Source organism: Pipistrellus hanaki, assembly GCF_964339955.1.
Source record: "Pipistrellus hanaki genome assembly, chromosome: 8".
Taxonomy (NCBI): domain Eukaryota; kingdom Metazoa; phylum Chordata; class Mammalia; order Chiroptera; family Vespertilionidae; genus Pipistrellus; species Pipistrellus hanaki.
Genome location: NC_140510.1, coordinates 21,922,641 through 21,945,780, shown reverse-complemented (window position 1 = coordinate 21,945,780; position 23,140 = coordinate 21,922,641). Strand labels below are relative to the sequence as shown.

The 23,140-nt window shown below is 35.5% G+C and overlaps 1 protein-coding gene across 1 annotated transcript in view; it reads left to right on the top strand.

Annotated features, from left to right (window-relative positions):
- Positions 1-23,140, top strand: part of LRP1B (LDL receptor related protein 1B) — a 1,553,318-nt gene that overhangs the window by 1,046,769 nt on the left and 483,409 nt on the right. Inside the window, exons 28-31 of the mRNA XM_084892846.1 lie at positions 3,739-3,870; positions 5,218-5,445; positions 20,327-20,501; positions 21,408-21,502. Of these exons, the coding sequence (XP_084748972.1) occupies positions 3,739-3,870; positions 5,218-5,445; positions 20,327-20,501; positions 21,408-21,502 (630 nt within the window). The remainder of the gene's footprint in view (positions 1-3,738; positions 3,871-5,217; positions 5,446-20,326; positions 20,502-21,407; positions 21,503-23,140) is intronic.

Genomic DNA, 23,140 nt, shown 5'->3' with positions numbered 1-23,140 from the left:
CTCTCTGAAATCAATAAAAATATATTTTTAAAAATTTTATACATTTAAAAGACTGATAACATCTTTAACAATGGGAAGATAAATAGGAACAGAAAATAGACCAATCTGGCTAGTGTGGAGGGATATTGGGGAAAATGGTGAGAGAGAAGACTGAGATTTTGGGAGTTGTGAAGCCATACGAGGTTTTTAAGCTAGACAGCAATATGATCAAGTCTGTGTTTTACAACAATGACTATACACAATAGGGAGAGACTGTTAGGAAGTTTGTGCAGCAATTAAAGCAAGAGATGGAGACATCCCAAATTAGCCAGTGACCATAGAATTGGGGAGAATAGCGTACAGGATTAGAGTACAAACACACAAACTCCTTGGTTCAAGAATTATATGTCTACTATTAAATCCCAGCTTTTTAAGACTAGGTAGAAAAAATAGGTGTCTGATAAGTACTTATTCAACACATAAATGTAAAGAGCAGTGTTATATTTATTTCTGAGGTTCTTTAGTCAACTTGAATTTATGTAATGTAAATTGTCAGTGATCCCAGTGGGCACAGGTATATTTGAATTCCACCTGTTAAGATTGCTTGAAGCATTCCATTGACGCATCAGCTTTTCCATCTTCTGGGTACAAATACATGGGACATTCTTGGTCTCATATGAGTTTACAACCTCTGTATTGAAAATGGATTTTGCTATAGTACTTCTCTCATAATAGTAGTTGCTTTATAACAGGCATTGATAAAACTTTTCTGCAAGGGCCCAGATAATATTTCAAGGTTTTGTGGGCCATATGGTCTTTGTTAAAACTCATCAACTCTGCTACTGTAGTGCAAAAGCAGCTACAGATAACATAAAATAACGAGCACGATTATCTGCCAGTAAAACCTTATTTACAAAAACAATTGGTGGATCACATTTGCCTAAGGGATCATCTATATATGTAAAAGCCTAAGTGACCATCTGACCATTCAACCGTCAAGACGGTAGCAATGATGTGCACTGACCACAAGGGGGCAGAAGATCAAGGCAGGAGCTGCTGAGCAAAAGCAACTTCGCAGAATGCCCTCTCACACTCCTGGACCCCTTAGGGGATGTCGGATTTCTGGTTTTGGCCCTATCCCCACAGGCCAAGCTGAGGGACCCCACCTGGCGGAGGGACCCCTCTCACGCCGCATGCCCTTTGAGCCCCAGTGCTGCCTTAAATGCAACTGGCCAGGGAGGGACTATGAAAGGTTAGCTCCAGGGCATGTCTGGCCCATCTTACCCAGTCCCACACTGCTGGCCATCTTCTAATTAATTTCCTTTCAGTGTGCACAGGGCCTCTAATTTTAATATAAAGCAGGGAGGAGCACTAATCCCCTGCTTTATAATGAAATGTGAGTACAGTGAACCAAATTCCTTAATTAGCTAATTAGAATAGGTATCTGTTCAAATGCATGTTTAAAAATAAGCTTTAAAAAGATTTAACAGCATTATTTCAAAGTGAGAAGAGATAACATTTAAGTTAAAAGTCTATGGATTTTTTTATGCTGTGAAGTAGAAAATATTGCGAATATTACATTACAGTGTTATCATTAATATAGATATTGGCCTATAAAGTCATGGTAATTTTTTACCTTAGTATATATATATAAGAATTCAATATCATTTATTTTAAAAAGCATTTGATCACAATTACAGGGTGTTGAGAAGAGTTGGTATGATTCTCAGCTAAAATAGTAATGTTCACAGTGAAATCCAAGTGCCTAGCATTGAGTGGTCATAGATCATGCTTTTGATGTCCTTGAGACGAGTAGTATTTTTATGTCAATGTTTTATTTTTTATTTTTTTTCAAAATATATTTTATTGATTTTTTACAGAGAGGAAGAGAGAGGGATAGAGAGTTAGAAACATCAATGAGAGAGAGTCATCGATCAGCTGCCTCTTGCACACCCCCTACTGGGGATATGACCACAACCAAGGTACATGCCCTTGACCAGAATCGAACCTGGGACCTTTCAATCTGCAGGCCGACACTCTATCCACTGAGCCAAACCGGTTTCGGCAATGTCAATGTTTTAAAACAAATTCATCCTCATTCTTCTTCTTTCTACTCCTTGTTCTTGTCTTCAGTCTTGCTGCTTTTCGTATCCTTTCTAATCCTCTTCTTTTTTCAAGTGTTGAAAACTTTGAGTTTTCTCTGTCTACCACAGCTAGTAACCCTGCCTCCAGGTGTCTTCACTGTTCTGCACAGAGCCTCTCTTCCTCCTGCCTCCTCTCCAGCAGCACTGTCCTCCGCAGTGACCTTCAGACCTACTCTTGTTTCTCTGACCTGCGATCCCTTGGGAACTCCAATTATATCGATATTATGTAAAGTTTACAGGGAGGAAAGCAGAATATTGGCACGGCACGGGATATGGGAAGCTGAGTAGACTCTCTACCTTAACTTCCACTCTTTTCTAATAACCTTCGTACTTAATTAATTTTCTTAGGAAAATGTGTCTGAGTCTTTAATTTCCTTTTATTTGTTTATATTTTAATCAAATGTAAAAACATGGCTGTTTTGTATTATCTTGAGGGAAGGGTAGATGCTAAAGACTACCCAAAGCCACATTGAATATCTATCAAATTTACTTAATTTCACACATCCTCCACAATTGCATTATAGCCCATTGATTTTTATTCTTTGTGTTTTAATACTCTACAGGAGTGACAGTACCTGCTCTGAGCAGTAGGTCCACCTGTTAGAAAGACATGATTAGTTGAAAATGAAACTTACTACTGGGATCACAAGATGTAACACTTTATCATTTTCTACATTTAGCCTGGTCTTAAAATCTTTTTATTTTTATTTTTATTGATTTTAAAGAAAGAGTGGAGAGAAAGGGAGAGATTGACCTATTGCTCCACCCATCCAAGCATTCATTGGTTACTCCTCGTATCTGTCCCTTCCAGGCAAATAACCCACATCTGGGTCACACTCTAACCAACTGAGCCAGGGCCTGAAGTCTTCATTCTACCAGATAGGCTCTAGGAAAAGATCTGTAAGAGAATAGTTAGTGATCAACTGAGATTAAGATCTTATAAAAAGAAAAAACAACCATGATTACAGACCAAGCAACACAAAAGAATAAGAAAATACCATTGAACTTCATAGAATTTAGTATTTGTATAGGGATCAGTTAATACAGGAAATAAATAAAAAAGAACAGATGTCTTACAAATGAAGGCAGACAAAGATTGATTTCTTTACATTGGTCCCCTGATTCAAAAAAGGAGAAATGGCCTGAAGAAAGGATACATATGTAACCACAGTTTCCTAGCGAAGCCTGTAACGGAGGTTGCTAAGGCAAGAAAGGGTAGATTAGAAAAATAACAGCATCCATCAGCACTCCAGGTGCTTGGAGTATAGTCTACTTGAGTTTATCATATATTAAAAATAATTATTATTTCTATTTTATTCTCAGACTAAGTACTTAAAAAAACAAACAAAAACTTTGCTTCTGAGGCAATACGATGCATGCCATTCATCTTAGAGGATGTTGAAGGGGTTATCTTCATTACCCTAGGGAAGGGAAATGTTTTTGTTAATGTAATTATCGTGTATGATTGTTGTATTGTCATATTAATCACCCTAGTAATGGGTGCTAGGTAGGGAAGTTCAGTTTGAATCATTAAAGGAGTAACCATTGTCAACCTCTGGGGTTCCTTAATATATTCTTCCTTCTGCACTATTAATAGTTCCCTGTGTGATTGCAGCTCCCAACCCCTGCGCAGCCAACGCCGGCCGCGGCCCCTGCTCGCACATGTGCCTGATCAATCACAGCAGGAGCGCGGCCTGCGCCTGCCCCCACCTGATGAAGCTGTCCGCGGACAAGAAGACCTGCTATGGTGAGTTCCCCCAAGTTCCCATCTAAAATGCAAATGGAAGTCTCGCCAAGTGCATTAGCATTTACATTTTCCTCCAAGTAAAGCAGAAGAGGTTTTTAATGTCCTTGGAAACATTCGAGGTGGTCTATTTCTAGACCGCTGATGATTCATCTACTTTTGGGCAGACGGACACGTTCTTAAAAACATGTGAAGACTCCGCACTTTGCTGTTTATTACCTTATTCATTTTTTTTCTTGCGACTTCCGCATTTGGTGTGTGAGCAGAATTTATCTCCACAAAGCAGGGAGCCCTGTACGGAAAAGTGCATTATCAAGAAATGGTGATGCCAGTCCCTGTGTAACCAAGAGGCACAGGCAGCGCTGCCCCGCCTGCCCCTCTGCAGTCACTTTGGCGTCATTTGTAGGGGGTTATTAACGGGAAGGGGGAAATGAAGTAAAACATGTAACTTTAAAAAGGTCTGTAAAAAATATTTAAATAATTACTTCAAAACAAAACAAAATTATGTGAATGAAAATTATACTGTTGTGTGTTTTTTCCAGTTGGTTTTACTTTAATTTTGGGTAATTTATCCATTTATTTGCAAAGCAATTACTTTTAAGGATGTCATGAATGTCCTCACAAAACTGTATTTCAGGAATTTAGGCATATGTGGGTTTAATCGGTTTTATACAGTTATAACATCTCTCAAATAACAATAACCCCACAGCCAACAACAATAGGATAGAATATCTGTGACTCCTCTTTCTACTTAATCGACTAATATTTCACAGTCAGACAGGCGCCTGTGGCAGTGAAAATGATACAATGCCTCACAATATTAGTTACTACAGATTTACAAAAACTGGTAACAAAGCATGTGTTAACATTATTTGAACCTAATTTTAAGAGGGAAAACTGAAACATGATTTTTAAAAGTCATGTTTAATTTATTTCATTCAATAACAGTATAGCAAAAATGTTCTTAGATTCCTTAAAAAAACAATTAATGCAATGCAATATTTGTGTAATTATATTATATATATAAAGAAAAATATGGTTGTTTGACAAGTGTAGAGTTCATGCATTTTAGCAAGTTTGTTTGAAATTGTAAAATCAAATCAGTTATTGAGAATTTATTGGCATTTCTAACTAAAGAAAAATGATGACTTATTTTACATTTGTTTTTATTAAGTACTTTAATCTAAAAATAGATAAATAATTTCTGCTTTAATATTTTCATCAGATCATGATTATGGTTTTCTGGTTTTAAAAACTTATTAAATCATCAAGTAATATTTCAGAATTCCCAGACTGCTTCAGATTTGCCAAGCTTATAAAGAAAAGCACTTATTTCTATTTCTTTTCTAGAAATGAAAAAATTTCTTCTTTATGCAAGGCGCTCTGAAATCAGAGGAGTGGATATTGATAACCCGTATTTTAACTTTATCACGGCCTTTACAGTCCCTGATATTGATGATGTTACAGTGATAGACTTCGACGCATCTGAAGAACGTTTATACTGGACAGATATTAAAACGCAAACCATTAAACGTGCTTTTATTAATGGAACTGGGCTAGAAACTGTTATTTCAAGAGGTAAAAGATTTTCACGTTACAATTTTTAACAAATCTGTTATTCAGTTTGCAATTACCACAAGACTCTTTTGTGTTCTTTTCTTATTATCCAATTTTAGGTTGTTAATTAAGTGGGAGCTGCTTATTCAGAGATTTAATAACATGCCGAGTCCTAATCATCATGGGATGTTATAACTATGTTGCACATAGTGAGATAACTACAAATTTTGTTTCACAAGAAGAAAAAGTTTCAGAACAGATCTCCCTAAAGTTTATAGATTTCTAAATACTAGTAAACAGATTAAAATACTCCTTTTTGCTAATGGAGAATAGTTTATATTTGCATAAAATATAGGTTATTAGGAAAGGCTGGTTTTCCCCTCTGACTCATGTTTATTATCAACTTCCATTTGCATATAATTTTATAGAACTAGACTACACACATGAGACAGGGAACCTGGTCCTATCTACCTCCTGGGCCAACAGGTTGAATCATAGGTTCTCGGGAAATATTGTTGAATTAGCCATCAAAAAATAATAACTTTTCCCAAACATGGCTGAAGGTAAGCATATATATAAACATAAATATTTAGCATGGAATTATCTTAACCTTTGCTTAAATCTTGGTATATTGTGATTTCTGAGTCAGTTATTACTTTATTGAGTAAATCTTAATTGAGTACCTGCTGTTTGCTATGGCTGCAAAATGGAAAAACAAACAAATAAAAAAGTGTTTCTCTTCAACTTTATGACCCCAAGCATAATAAAGAAATTCGGGAGAGGATGGAGAACCAGAGAGTCAGTAATCCATATAGATATTTTAAACTCCTAGGCTGAAAATTTTTAAATTAGAACTTATTTGAGTAATAAATCAAGCAGTAAGTACAGGTTTTAAAACCACAGTGCTTTTCAAGAGTTTCCACACATAATACTAAAAACTGGCTTGAGCACCACTAGTAGATCAAAGAGTATTTGCCCACTAATGTACTTTTATTTATGCCAGCTCTCTATGCCTCTCAGGTTAGTACTCTTAAGGCAATGTGAATGAATTGGTTATAAACTTGCTTAAATATTTATTTTAAACTTGCCATAAGAGAAAGGCCTTTCAAAAAAAAAAAAAGTGAATGCAAAGATTTCTTCTTTATATAGAATATCTATCAGGAACATAGTGAGATGATTATTGTTAGATTAGATTTAAAAGACTGCTTAGGTAATGGTCATTACAAAAATCTTAAGAAACCAGTTAAAGAGCATTGGTGCCTCCCAAAACTGACAGTCTGATAAAAATTTGTTCAAACACTTTTTTTATTTTTTATTATGGTCTCACATAATTGTCCTTATTCCCCTATTCCCATCCCAAACCCCTCCCTAGCTATGTCCCCCCCCCCGTTGTCCATGGCCACTGGCTAGGCCCATATGTATGCACACAAGTCCTTTGGTTGATCTCTTCCATCCACCCTTACTTTTCCTCTGAGGTTTGAGAGTCTGATCGCTGGTTCTCTTTCTCTGAATCTGTTTGTGTTGTTCATTATTTCCTCTAGATGTGTGAGATCATGTGATCCAAGAAATACCCTTGTACGAACCTAAACTGCAACAAGCCATAATGGTTATGCTGAGAGGCAAATGAATCAGTCTGTAGTGAGTTTCTTTCTGGGCCAACAGTTCTTTTGAGTCCCAATTTCAATGCCAAATAGTTCCTTATGTATACATACCAGCCATGATATTTCAGATCTGGTTGGTGGACAAATGTCAATAATGCAGGTCCGCCCGTCTCTGGTTTGGTCCTGGGCATCCTTCAGCAGCACGCAGCTGCTGTCTGCTGGTATGCTGAGGCGTCGTCAGCATCTTCCATCTCTGAGTTGTGTCTCTTCTGTCTTCATGGCTTGAGCGATTCTGTCTATTCCTCTCTGTTACAGAATTCCAGATGGTCTTGGAGTTGTTTTCTGAAAATATACAAACATATTATCGACCAAAAGTTAATAAAGGGATATTTTCTTTAAATTTTATTTGGGATTCTTTTCCACCCCCCACCCCCCCAAATGATTTTCCCCTGGCTTGTTTTGTCACCATGTGGGTATTTTCATGGGTATCTTGCTATTAGCGTTTCGAACGAAGGTTAATTTTCTAAAGCACAAATTTTTTAGATGTAAATTATTCTCAGGATATATTTCCTTACATGATATTCTTCCACTGTCACCCCCTTTTTTACTTTGAATAATAGGAAACTTTTGGAAATTTTATACTGTAGTCTTGATAGCTTTTACATTTTAAGTTATTTGCGCTACACTATGACTACTTTAGATTCATAACATGTTGTGCAATTTTACCGTGGCCGCTCTGCCCATAAGAATTTTTGTTAACCTGCTGAAACCGGTTTGGCTCAATGGATAGAGCGTCGGCTTGGGGACTGAAAGGTCCTGGGTGCGATTCCGGTCAAGGGCATGTACCTTGGTTGCGGGCATATCCCCAGTAGGGGGTGTGCAAGAGGCAGCTGATCGATGACTCTCTCTCGTTGATGTTTCTAACTCTCTTATCTCTCTTCCTTCCTCTCTGTACAAAATCAATAAAAAAAATATTTTTTTTAAAAAAAGAATTTTTGTTAACCCATTAGGAACAGCTTTTTGAACAGTATAATCAGTTTTTGTTTTGTTTTTTAGAATATTCATTTATTTCCATTAGCCACATTACTTTCTTCTGAGAAATTGGCTACCGTTCATCTGTCATACTCAGTACTCTAGCATCAATCTCATTTACCATGTGTGTATTAGTGGAGTTGATTATTTCCCTTCTTGAGAAGGGCCTGAGCATTCCTGCTGCTAGGCTGGACTTGGATATTAAAAACCCACTTGCCCACACCATGGGTATGAGACCTCTCAAATAAGTCTTGTTGCAGTGAGAGGGCAGCTGCTGTCAGCCAAGTCTCTGTCTGTTACCTGGGTCCCACTTTGAGCTGTGCATGGGGAGCGAAGCAGCCATGGGGGCAGGAGACCTCCCTCAGAATGGGAGAAGGTTCAGGCGCCTGCCACGTTGCAGGGGGGAGTGGTAAGGGTCTGTGCCCCACCTCTGTTGACCCCCGAGTTCTCTCCTGATGGCCCCTCTGTGACTGTGCCTGTCTTAGGTTGTTCCTTCCTTGAGGAATCTTGACCGTCTCTGGCTAACCAGCCATCCTCCGGGGCCAAGCAGGGTGATGTGAGGTTTAGTTCTGTCTCCTTGGTAGCCTATGCCCCCATGGGCTCCACATCCAGCACCTGCCTTGGGAACCCCCCCTTTTTTTTAATGTAAAATATTCTCCCAAAGGCTTTGTTAATTTTATAAAGTAATAAAGGCTCTACTTCAAAAAACTGAGGGAACAATTTCCTGTCTATAATTATAGATTAGTAAGTATGAGTAACTTGGTGAGTTTATCTTTGAGAAAAATCACAAGGACTAAATTCCATTTAGCAGACTGTAGGTATAATTCTTAAAATTTAAGCAATAATATTTTCTCACTAGTAATACATATACTACTTATTTAGATCAATAATCATTAACTGTCATTTTTACAAATATTAGAATATTTTCTATAGGATAAGTAATTGAAGGAGGGCTAGAATATGCATAGAATGGAGCCCAGAAAAAGAGGGATGTGTTGTACAAACCGATGGAACAAACCAAAACAAAAAAATAGAAACTAAATCATGCCAGCCTTTATGGGATAAGTTGATGATTTTTATGTTAATACTAAAAATACTGAGAACCAAGGAAGTATTTTAAGGAAGGTGTAGCTACAGGATTAATTAGCTTTGCCTTTGGAAAAGATCATTCTAGCTATTATATTTAGTAGACATTTAAGAGATCAGAGTGGGTTGGTAGGTGAGCAGTGAACTCCCCAACACAAGTAAGTTGGTGAGTATCATAATTTTAGTAAAAGATGATAGAAGCCTGGAATTGAGTGGAAACACTAGCTAGTGAGATGTGGAAAGATTATAGAGATATCAAAGAATAAACATAAAAAGTAATTTAACTGAATATGAAGGTTGAATAGAAGAGCAATGTAGAAGCATAATTCTCTCATTTCTAACCCCACAAATTGAATGGCGTTCCTTTTTTCTGTCTTCTACAGAGAAACCTTTTTGAGGACTGATTTATCTTTCCATTAATAGGACAACTTGAGATGAACTTTGGACAGTTCAGCTTCTGAACTCATAGAAGTCTTTCAATCCTGACAATAATTGTACTTTATTGTATCCTTTCATCTTTTAAATTCCCTGTGACTAACTCTGACCTTTCTCTTACTTCTTACATTATGGGCCTCTGTGTTTTCTTACGTCTAGCCTTCCTCTATAGGCATCTTCTTGAGATACTTTCTTTTCTGTCTTCCTTCAACTAAGTCTAATGTGAAACCATTTTCAAAAATCAGACCCCAAATCAGTCTTCATATTTTCCCCCCAAGCAAAGCATTTTCTGAGGAAATCACTGGGGCTCTTCAGGTACAGCTCTCATGAAGGAGGCAGAAAATATTTTGCTTGCTTTGCCAGTCTCCATATCCTGAAACTCTAAGCTGTCCTTACTTTCTGTGTCAGCCACCTGAGCTATTTGTCATAGTGATTTTTGTAGGTACACTCTGTGTAAGGATAAATACTAATACAGGCACATTCATTGTCTAGATTAACAAATATCTCTGTACAATTATATCATATGTACATATATATGTATATTTGCATTGTTGCAAAAACAAAGGTAGTTTTATTCTAAGAAGAAATGAATGGCTATAACAATTCCTGGCATATGTTCTTGCTAATAGACTGCAGCCCTACTTTCTGGGGACAATTAATTAATTCTTATACTCGAATGTAACTGAATGGCCCAAATGTTTTTTAGTTATTCATGTTCTAAGGCATATTTTTCCAATGTGATGAATGAATCAGCTGTCATTAATGTGACAAATACCATTATCTCATTTGATCTTGAAACCTGTTATTAAAATTATTTCAGTTCTGCAGGTGAGGAAATTTAAGTTCACAGCAGCTAAAACTCTTCTTCAAATGAAAGATAAGGCATATAGTCAAATTCACACTTAGGAGCATAGGTTTAGAGCTTCTGTCATCCTCATTACTCTATAATAAGAGGACTCAGGTCTTCATCCCAGTTGTGTAGGAATTGTCTTTTTAAGATAGTCCCACAGCTCTATTGTTTCTTGAGTCCTATGTTCTGCCCAGAATCATACCTTATTGGATAAAAGATTCCCCCCAAAAGTCTTAAGTATTTCTTGTAATTGACATAGTAAGAAAAAAAAGAAATTAATATAACTTAGATTTCTTAATAGAAACCAGGGGTAATATAGACATTTCAGATTTGTATTTCTCATTTATTTTATTTTATATATTTTTATTCATCATACAGTTATTTGATGTTAATGTTACTTTCTACTCTTAAAAATTAGGAAGCATTTTATTCAGTTTACAAAACAGAAAAGCTTTTACATTCAAGTTTGAATTAGGCCTTTTGAGTCCTACGCTATCCTTTTTTTTCCATAAGTTTCCTTTTCTTTTACAAATAAGGTGGAAAACTGGAGGGTTAATATAATGACAAGGTTTGCACATTGTATGGTTTTCCAGTGCCCTTAAAATACACTCAGCACACTGCAGAGTTTATCTAGCACAGTGATTGGCAAACTCATTAGTCAACAGAGCCAAATATCAACAGTACAATGATTTAAATTTCTTTTGAGAGCCAAATTTTTTAATCCTAAACTTCTTCTAATGCCACTTCTTCAAAATAGACTCACCCAGGCTATGTTATTTTGTAGAAGAGCCACACTCAAGGGGCCAAAGAGCTGCATGTGGCTCATGAGCCATGGTTTGCTGACCCCAGATCTAGTAGGACCTGGGTGAAAAATAAGGGTTAGAGCACATGCTTGCCTACAATTTTATTGTTTATTCTGAAATATTAAGGAAAAGCTTTCAGAGGTATGTTGGCAGCTTTATGAGATTCCAGGACATTGTCAATAGAATCCCTTTAAAAAATATAGGAAAAGTCCTCTGATGTACCTGGTTATTCTAGGGAAAGTATAAATTGCTCATCTGAAAAAATTAAGGACTCAGTTTTGGGCAAGTGCTATTCCTATCTAAATGAACTAAATAGTTAGGATGAGTTAGCCAGAAGTTAAAATGCATAAAAGATGAATATGAAATATGAATTTCAAGTGTACCTGTTTATTTCTCTAAAGAATATTTTCTTATGTACTAGGAAATTATCATATAATCATATGCTTTTCTAAATTGCGAAAATATAAACCATTTAAAACATGTATTTTGATCACATTATGTAAAATTTAATTCCCAATGTAACTTTGAATTTAATTGGGTCTATTTTAGATTAGATTTCCATCAGTACTAGAAATTGTTATCTACTTTTGCCAACAATTGTTTGTCAGAGAGTACTAAAGATTCATTCATTCCCTCTAGTTTGCAAGTTTAATTGTACCCGGTAGTAAAAATGCTTAGAAAATAAAAACTATTGTGAAAATTGCCCCCAGAGAGAATGAAATAAATGAAAACAGGTCAGTAATAACAGTGAGAGCTAGATTTGGAAACAGGCTATGAATTAAAGTAGAAAGTTTGGAAGGGGAACATCTGCTGTTTTGCCTATTTCTGAATAGAATTTTCAATTTTTACTTTTCCCAGGAAGCCTTTTGGTGAAAGAATGTCAACATCTGTGATTTTTTTTTTTAAGAAAGAAAGGCAAAAATGACACGTAAATGTCATTCCCTTGAGAATTATGTCTCTAGAGCAAAAATAAGAAATACTTTCTATGTTTATTCTTTATCTTTTAGTTTGAAGCATATAAAGGCTATTTAATTTTATTCCATGAGGCTTTATTATTTTTTTTTTTTACACCACATCCTAGATTCTGTATCTGGGATGTTAATCAGATTGGGCAATGGCTATTATTTAACTGATACAGTCCTTAATCTCAAGGCTCTTCATATCTAAAGAAAGAATGAGTTAAACAACTAAATTTATAAAGATAAATGAAATGAGGCATTTATTATGGGTGTAAACCACTTCTCACAGGGAGCATTAGTTCTTACATGGGATTACCAAACTTCCCACGTAGGAAGTTGTAGTCTATCTAGGCCTTGGGAAGAATGATAGTAAAATCAGTCCAGGTTGAGATGTCAGTAGGCACAAATGCCCGGACACTTCAAAGAAGAGGCAGTAGTTAGGGGTCTTTGGACCTATAGAAGAGTAAAATAGAAGGTTCACATGATGGCAGATTACAGGAGGTCTTATACCAGGGTGAGGAGCTGCTGTTATTATTGTTTCCCCACAAGGTAATGGAGAGCCCTGATGACTTTTACAGATGTGTTCAGGTGATTCAAACTCTTTTGAAGATAAACCAGGTGGATTCCTGGAAGTTAGATTGGTTACATGAGAAACCATAGGTAAAGATACAAGTAGAAAGTTATAGAAATGTTATACATCTGAAATAAAAATTATACTGGAATAATGAGAAGTATAAGAAGGTGCAGACACCCAAGTGTATGGCAATTGTAGAAGTAATTGATCCTGATGACTGAGTGAGGTGAAATTCACCAGATAGTTGGAAAGATGTTGGAGACATGGATCCAGATGAGAATAAAGGAAGAAGACTTATTTTATTATCAGTAAGTTGGATAGGAATAATTATAGGGTTAGGACATTAAGAGATATGTGAAGTTTGCCGAAACCGGTTTGGCTCAGCGGTAGAGCATCGGTCTGCGGACTGAAAGGTCCCAGGTTCGATTCCGGTCAAGGGCATGTATGTTGGTTGTGGACACATCCCTGGTAGGGGATGTGCAAGAGGCAGCCGGTCGATGTTTCTCTCTCGTCGATGTTTCTAGCTCTCTATCTCTCTCCCTTCCTCTCTGTAAAAAATCAATAAAATGTATATTTTTTTTTTTAAAAAAAAAGAGATATGTGAAGTTAAACTTTTGCCCCTACAGACTCTAGAAAAAAAATAAATATTTGAAATATATATATGTTTTATATATATAAAAGTTTTATCTTGTGTGACTGGCAATGAATTCCTTCAAGTTCCTATAGATATATATATATTATATATATATCATATATTGTATATATATAATATTTATATATGAAAAACTTACTATAAGTTTTAATATATATATATATACATTTATATCTTTACATATAAAAAATCTTACAAAATCAAGAGTTGAGATGGCATAAAATTAGTGACTGTGATCATAGAAGGTTTCTGAAGTATTTTTAATGTTCTATTTCTTAAGCTGCACACACACACACACACACACACACACACACACACACATATATATATATATATATATATATATAGAGAGAGAGAGAGAGAGAGAGAGAGAGAGAGAGAGAGAAGAGAGGAAGAGGGAGAGAGAGAGTATGAATCTCCTTTGAAGGGATGCCTAATTTCCTATAGAAAGTGTTTGTGCTCACCCTCAAGATGCTGGTGTCAGTAGGTCCAGTTCATAGGGAAAACACTGAGAATTGACAAGCAGTCCTTCTGCATACAGGATTACCTACATGTTAACCAATTTTTGTTCTTCCCCATTTCCCCTTTTATCATGGACCTTCCTTCTGTGATCATTTCTCTTCTCTCTGAATTGCATCGTTTAATGTTCCTATAGTTTAATGATAATCTATAATCTGAAAATATATTTAGCCTTCATTTATGAAAGATAATTTTAAAACTATGGTAAAATACACATAAAATTTATCATCTTGACACTTTTTAAACTTACAGTTCAGTAATGTTAAGCCCATTCACATAGTGCTGCCAATCTCCTGAAGACTTCATCTGGCAAAACTGAAACTCTGTGCCCATTAAACAACGACTCCCCAGTCCATCCTCCCTCCAACTCCTGACAACAGCCATTCTAGTTTCTGTGTAATTTGTCTACTCTAGGTATCTCATATATGTGGGGTCATATAGCATTTGTCTCTTTATGAATGGTTTGCTTCACTTAGCATAAGATTTTCAAGGTTCATCCATATTGTAGCATGTGTCAGAACTGCCTTTCTTTTTAAGATAGAGTAAAATTTCATTGTATGTGTGTATCACACGTTGTTTATACATACACTAGAAGCCGGGTACATGAAATTCGTGCATGGGTAGGGTTCCTAGGCCTGGCCAGCAATCAGGGACAATCAGGGCCTTCCTTTATTCCACACCACCCCCTGGTGGTCAGTGCATGTCATAGCAAGTGGTCAAACTCCTGAGGGGATAATTTGCATATTAGCCTTTTATATACGAGATTTGTTGTTGGACATTAGGGTCATTTCCCCAGTCTGGCTATTTTGAAAAGTGCTAAGAACCAGGCCAGCTCTCTGCACTGATGCTCCTTCTTTTAGAGATCTTGGTGGATTTCCCTAACTATTTAGGGTACTTATTCTTTTCTATTCTTGTGCTTTAAATTCTCATTCTTATGATTCAAATTCACCAATAAAGAGTGTGTCCTTGGGTTTCAATCCCAGATCCCAATAAAAGTGGAACCCCAGGACCCTGTGTGCAGTGCGCTCTCCCTACCAACCTAACTGTGTACCTCCTGGTGTGCTTTGGGCATTTCTGAGCCTATAAGTAATAAACATTTTTACTCCAAGGTTTGCTAATGGTTACTGCTCAAGGGTGTCTTACAATTGTAATAAGAACCCAAAGGCCCTGTCTGGTTGCAGCATTGCTTTAGGAAGGGGAAGTGTCTGTGGAAAGGTCACCAGGACCCAGGTGAGCGCCTACAGGCATTTGTACCCAAGAGCATTACTATCAATAGACCGAGAACAGCACAAAATAGCAATGCCTTGTGCCACCACGTTAGATGGCTATAATGTCACTGTGGCTAAAATGTCACCAGGTAACAGGAATTTTTAGCTCCATTATAATCCTACGGGACCACCTTCATATATGCGGTCTGTCCTTGACCAAAATATCATTATGCAGCCCTTGACTTTATACCCAAAAGTGGCATTGCTGGATCATAAGATAATTCTATTTTTAATTATTTGAGGAACTGCCACACCGTCTCCCACAGAGGCTGTTCCATTTCACATTCCTACCAATAATACACATGTTCTGATTTTTTTACATCCTTCTTAGCACTTGTTATTTTCTAATTTCTTTTAAAATTTTGTTTTGTTGTCTAGTAGCCATTCTAATTAGTGTGAGGTGGTAACTAATGGTTTTGATTTGCATTTCCTAGTGATTAGTGATGCTGAGCGGCCTTTCATGCTGGCATTCCTATGTCTGTTTTTGGATAAATGTATATTCAAGTCCTGTGCCCCTTTTTAAAGACAATTATTTGGGGTTTTGTCGTTATAGTATAATAATTGTGTTGACTGTAAATTCCAAGTTCAGAGTTGTTTTCTTTAAATCTTCTCCAGATATCATTCCCCTATCTTGTGGCATCCCTTGTTGCTATCTTGAACCTCCATGTTCATCTAATTGTCATTCTTTTTTAGGTCTTTTTCTCTTCTTTTCTCTTCAGCTGCTTTTCATGTTTTATTTTTCCTCATGACAATATATATGTTTTTTTTTATTTTTTATTTAGCCACTAAGAGGCTTGTGCCTCTTATGAGGTCACTTCTTTCATCAGCCTGGATAGAAAACAAAAAAAAACCCTCAAATGTTATCTCTTACCATTTTCTCCAACCCAGTCCCTCTATCCTCATCTTTGGAAAATGACTACAGGTTAGAAAGAGACCATTCTAACCTCCAATTCCTTTTATCGTTTTGTTTCTCTGTGTTGGCTCTGGCTAATGTCCTTTAATTTGCATCACGGTTCACTAGTTAATCTGCCTAAACTATTAGTTAATGCACCTGATACATTATTTTTTTGATATTGTATTTTTAAAACTATACAAAAGTTACTTTTGGTTCTCCTTTATATCTTATGAGAATTTTAAAAATGAATTGATGCACCTTGCTTATTATTTCAAAGCATATTTTTCTTTTAAAATATCCCACTCGTTTTTTTCTTTATCTCATACATAATACTTTAAAAATATTTTATTTTAAAATATTCTCCTTTTTTGAGCAGGCCGATTATTTTTCCCTAGTGACGTATCACTGAGGATTTAGACCCTGCTGATAATACCTGAGTGTGTTCTTGTTTAGCTCTCCTATTCTTTTTGAGCTTAAGGTCTGAACCCTCTGAACTGAGCAACTAACTGCAAATCCATGAATCCCTAGTTCTCATTGCAAGGTTTTGCTCCTATGGCTACACAAGCTTCTGTATTGTCATTTAAAAAAAAAAAGATACTTTCATTGATTTCAGCTCACACATCTTAAAATTGTAGATTGTGCATGTTATGAATGTACTCATCATTCATTAATGATACTTAGTTTGAAGGTAATGTGTATATTTGAGGATGAAGTATATATGATAGTAGAAATATGTCAGCAAATAACTATCCCATTATGTTGAAAGGCATTGGACAGATAATTCCTTATAGGTTGGAAAGGATAGGGCATCTTTGGAAACCTGAGAGCACATCATATGATTGACATGTAAGGTAATTGTTAAAAATAGTGAGAAATAAGATTGGGAAGGTAGTATATCCAGATAATATAGAAAGCCAGGCTAAGGGATTTAGACATCTTTCTAAGTAGTTGGAAGCAATGGAATACCATGGGGCAAGCAGAGGTCATGATCCAGAGCTCTCTAGTTAGAAAAATAACCTGGCGGCAACTAAAGCAACTGCTTGAAAGAGAAAAAGACTAGATGCTGTTGTGGTATTAAAGTTAGAAGTAAATTTGGGAGAGCATGAACCATATAATTGACAAGGACTAAATAGTTATTAATAGCTTACATTGGCTAGCTTTCCAGTTTAACAATGCATTGTATTCTCTTGGATGTTATTAGGACTGAATCAGAAATGAATTTTGAGCAGCAGAGACAGCCCACCCGCCATCCCCCCCCAAAAAGGCAAAAACCTCCCCAAAAAAACAGCAACCACAAAAAATAACACCACTTTGGATAACCATGTATTTTAGAGGAAATAAAAAGTAATTTCATTATTCTTGCCAATACCAAGCAATCCAGAGTAAAAATAAAGAAGATATTAAGTCCTTGGATTTGCAAAGTAGCCCTCAACCCTGTATTAAGGTATATAAATACATATCATATCATAAAATATTCACAGCAATCTTACATATTATCTGTAATTAACCTAATCTTTATATATAATACTTATAAAATGGCTAATATGCTAAGTGTCTGTCTGGATAATGATGTCACATAGCAATGCCTGGATTCCTCTCCCTAGTGACTAGTCTCCTTGCAGTTTCTTTAGCCCAGAAACACAACTTGCTTTATACCCAAGTGGAAACATTTTACAAATGTCTGTGAAGCATTTCCCATGCCTCATCTCATTTGATCCTGACAGAAGCCCTAGAGTAGGTAGGTAAGAGACTCAGTGGAATCATATTTTCTTTTAATTAGCCAGAAAATGGAGATTTAGAAAGCTTAGAAACTTGAGTCAATGAAAAGAAGTAAAAAATGGCAGACTTTGAAAATTACTTCAGGTTTTCTCACTGTGAAGAATGTAGTCAAACACTGCTGCAGTTAAATATTTTACCCTTTGTTCTCTCTGTGTGATCTACTTTGTGTTGATATTTACTGCTGTGTTGCTTACAATTACCTAAAAGAAAAGTTGGGGTGCTTCACTGGGCTAGAAAAAGTTTAGCTAAGTCAGAAAGCAGGTGTAACTAAGCGAGTTTATATATATATGAGGCAAAGTTGACTCATGCACACATGATACATGTAAAGCTTTCACTGGTGCCAATCACATGTGTGTTTCAATCTGCATTTGTTGATTGTGAATTTGGTTTGACACTTCTATTATAGAGAAAGAGCAAACAGCAATATTAAAACATTTCTTCTAAATAATTTCCTTTCAGTGTGCACGAATTTGTGCACCAGGCCACTAGTTTTCCAATAAGAGGCCCAAATTTAAATGACTTGATTAAAAACAAAAAATAGGTATACAACCTAAAACATGAAGCCAGGTCTCATTATAATACTGTCTATCTCTCAGCAACCAGTTAACTCCAGAGAGTGAAAGGTAATGAGGAATAAGTATCCTAGATGGGGCAAATAATGAAGTGTCAGACATAGCAGATTGAGCTTTACAGATGTGTTGTATTACTTTCTCTCTCTCTCTTTCTTTCTTCTTTTTTTTTTCTTTTAGAAAAGAGGGAACTGGATAGGTTAAATAAAAATAAATTTTGAATTTAGAAATGAAGTTCACATTCAAAATCCACCAATATACCAATAAATTAATGATGAAAGGTAACTTGCAGAGTGAGAGGGTATTGATTAGTCACTGAAACTTGTGAAATATCTTCTAAGGGCACTGTCATTAAAACTTGTTTAGAAAAACAATTCAAGGGTATTTGAGCAGGAAGTCAATGTGGTTGACCTTCCAGGACATAAGCTGGGGTGAGGCCCCCAGGCCAACAGTATACTTTAGAGCTGACCCAGAACTGCCAGGCCTCCCTGACTTGTTTGGCTGTTTAATTTTCAATCAGTTTGCAAATTTTGCTATCTGGAGCCTTCACTTTCAGGTGCAAATCTAGCTTTGTGGCATTTTTTGAAAATTATAAATAGGGAGATGTAGCGATTCGGTCAGGTAAGTAGCAGTGGCTATGGAGTTCTGGAGGCACTTCCTGTATTTTCCGGCGTATAAGACGACCCCCTAATTTTACAGTTAAAACATAGGTTTAGGCCTATATTCGCTGTATAAGACTACCCCCCACTTCAAAGAAAAGACTTACTTTGCCGTCAAGATCTGCAGGTAATTTTTGTGCAATTTTGGTCTTTTTGCCCCCGGTTTTCGGTTGACTTTTATTTGTTTCAAAGGTTGTCTTATACGCCGGAAAATACGGGAGCCTCTGCTTGGAGCAGTGGTAACCACAAGGGGGAGCTAGGTAGAACTTTCAGAATTTCACCCCTCCCTGTACCTGCTGAGTCAGCATCTTCATTTCAACAGTCTCCAGCTGTCTTGTAAGCTTGAATACTCAGAAGGTACAGTCCGCTAACACATTTTTTAAACTTTGTAAAATCAAGAAAAGGCCAAGTTAGAGTTATAAAATGCCACAGGTAGGGGACTAAACTGGCCTACTTTATATGTTAATATGCTGAAAACATTTTGTAGTATCTATCATTGTTAAGACTTTATTTCTTTAATTAAAATGTGCAATTGTATTTAAGCCTAAATTTTAACACTTTTTAAAAAAATGCCTACTTGAATAGTCAAGGAATAACAACCCAAATATCCATATTGGCTATAATGTACTGAAACTTAATTAGATTTCAGTAATTTCTGTAGAATCCACAGTGGACGAATGTTAAAAAGGTTTTAGTTTCTTTGTTCATATCTTAGTCAATTTCGGTTAACTTTCTGTTTTGAAAGATGTTCGGGTCTATTAATTCTTTTAGGAAAGTTGAATTGTTTTATTTCATTTCAGTAACAAATTGGCACTTAAGACATGAAATAGCCCATTTGTTGATGCTTCACAAGTATTTTCTCCTAACTAGAAAGATGTGCTACCAACTGGAGAAGCTATTACTCTAATTTGAATTCCGTCACCTTGAACCACAGGACTGCAGCTTGTTTCTGGTGCTAAGATTTTACTGGTGAATCATGGGCTGTTAGTGTAATTTCAATGCTAATTGAGGTGTCAGCTTTCAAAACGGCTGGGCAGTAAGACATTAATGATTATTCATGTTTTAAGAAGGGCTGATAAGGGAATGAAATTACAATCTTGTTCAATTTTAGCTAACAAATTAAAGTGTAAATTAAAATTTCCCTGAGATGAAAAATAACTTGAAAAGCCGAAAGAATGAGAAACTTCATTTACTTTTAATTTTCTTTGTCCTGATTTGTAGATATTCAGAGTATCAGAGGGCTAGCCGTGGATTGGGTCTCACGGAATTTGTACTGGATTAGCTCAGAATTTGATGAAACACAGATTAATGTGGCAAGACTAGATGGCTCTTTGAAAACCTCAATTATTCATGGAATCGATAAGCCACAGTGTCTGACCGCTCACCCAGTCAGGGGGTAAAGTATGATTATTTTTTAAGTTTTTCTAAAATTTCACACACCTTTGCTCTGATTTTATATTAAAAAGTACTTAATCACTCTGAAAATTATATAATTGTCTAACCATTATGCTGTATACCTAAAACTAATATCAAATAATATTGAATATCTACTGTACCTGAAAATTAAAATTAAAATATCTTAGTTTAATGTAGGGGACACATATATGTTATATAGTCAGAAAAGCAAATGTGAATATGGAAATTGTAAAATGGATCTCTGGTTAGAGATTTTTCTTATTTGCATAAAATCAGATTCTTATGCATTATTATAAAATCTCATTAATTTTTGTTTTTAAGAAATCATGATTTTTAAAATGCATGAAAATGTCATTGATTTCTTTTCAAGAACAAATTGTTAATAACATTTATCACATATTGCTATATTAATAGATTGTCTCTCCCATTTACTGGTTAGTCATCATGTACTCACACAGAAAGTTTGTGTAGGGCTAAATAAATTCTTTCTTCTTAAGCACTTTCCATGGGAATGGTTGAAATGACTGTTCCTTTCTAAGATGCCTGATTTCTCAAAGCCAAGATAATTTGTTATTGATGCATTACTTTTAATGGCAAGAATTTACTGTAGTTACAATTAAATATTCAATTGTGAACGTAGGAAGTTAAAAGAAGTGAGAGAAAATTGTCCTTCAGTTACAGGAAAAAGCAAGAGTGATGCTTTTTTCCCCAGGCAAATATGAAGGTTACTATAAACAAGTGGCTCAACAATTTGGGGCCTTCCTACAAGAAATTAATACAGGGCCAAAAATTTACTTTAATATTAATTTTGTTCTCTCATGTATATTTCTAGTCAATAAGCAGATATACACCTAATATTTTTAATCCACATCTTTTTTGAATTAAGGAAACTCTATTGGACAGATGGAAACACAATCAATATGGCAAACATGGATGGCAGTAATAGCAAAATTCTTTTTCAGAATCAAAAGGAACCAGTGGGTAAGTTGTCCTTTTAATAGTCACTGCAGTTTTTAATATGATAAAATTGTATTATATTGTACAATGTATCTCTGATCTAAAACCTGAAACAAAATATTACAGATTAGTAATAGAAATTAAATTAGGAAAATTCCCATCTTATTAAATCGACTGGGTCTATGTGGGGTAAGGAGAAAACAATCTTTTTTCCCCAAAAAATATATTTTATTGATTTTGTACAGAGAAGGAGGGAGAGAGATAGAGAGCTGGAAACATCGATGAGAGAGAGTCATCGATCAGCTGCCTCTTGCACACACACTACTGGGGATATGCCCCCAACCAAGGTACATGCCCTTGACCTGAATCGAACCCGGGTCCCTTCAGTCCCCAAGTCGACGCTCTATCCATTGAGCCAAACCAGTTTCGGCAGAAAACAATCTTTTTATGGTTAAAAATAAAAGCCTTTTGATAATAGTCTTTTTACAATAACTTAAGCACTGGAGTTGCTTAAAACTTAATGTAAGTAATAAATACTTTATTTTCACTGTTGAGTGTCTGTGTTGCTACAGTGCCAATATATTGTACTGAGACTTCTCCATCATTATTAATAGTTAGAATGATTTGAGGTTAAGTTGTTGCTATTTTATTTTCATTCACTCTCAGTTGTGTTCATTTAGTGTTTTGTTTTTTTTACCTTTGTCAACCATAGTATTTTATTTGTTAAAAGACCATAATTTTCTTTTCAAATTATTATCACTCATCCCTCATAATTTCTCACATTTCTTTGAGAGGCAGGAATTATCATATTGCTTATTTGTCATCTCATAATACCTTTTAAAAAATCCATTAACGAAACTGGATTTAGATATTATGTTAAATGTGAAAATGATGGAATATACAAAAGAAAATAATAATTTTGATTTGCATATAGTATAGTTTTAGTTTGGGAGTAAAATCAATGCACCATGAAGCTTTTAAACTTTTTTTTTCTTTCAGTTTTATGAATGTGGAAGTACACTTAAAGTAGGTTATTTTTAGTAGCGGTGATTCAATAAAGGTGTAGTAGCAACAATATTTACAATAAACAAATTTTTCATATACATTTTAAACATCTGATATAAAATGATACTTTTTAACAGCTCTTTTTCTTGGACTGTTCTAAGATTTGATACACAATTGAAATACAAAGTAGTGTTTGAAATTAAAGTAAAATGAAATGCTAACGTTTCTGTGTGGAGGATGATAAACAAAAGAAACAAGAGGCTCTAAAGACTGGAACCCATCCAAATGAGTTACTTTGAACTAAACCAATTCAGTCAGCACTTACCTGGAGTTATTCAGAATATTTAAAATATAAACTGAGTATGATGGAAATAGCATGAGCAAATAAAGTCTTTACAGTGTAATATGGTAGTTTTAGGTTACATGCTTGTTTCTTTAATGGGAACAACCTTATCTTCTTTATGCTCAATATCCATTTCTCTGCTCAAAATAAATTAAAGAAAAAAAAAAACTAACAGCATATATTAGAAAAGTTTAAAAGAAAGAAATTAGTGTTGCTGTTTACACTTGATAGCTGTCCCTCAGGTGTTACTTGCCAAATGGTACTTTAAGGATATATAGATGAAGACTCAACCTTTAATAACAAATATTAAATGT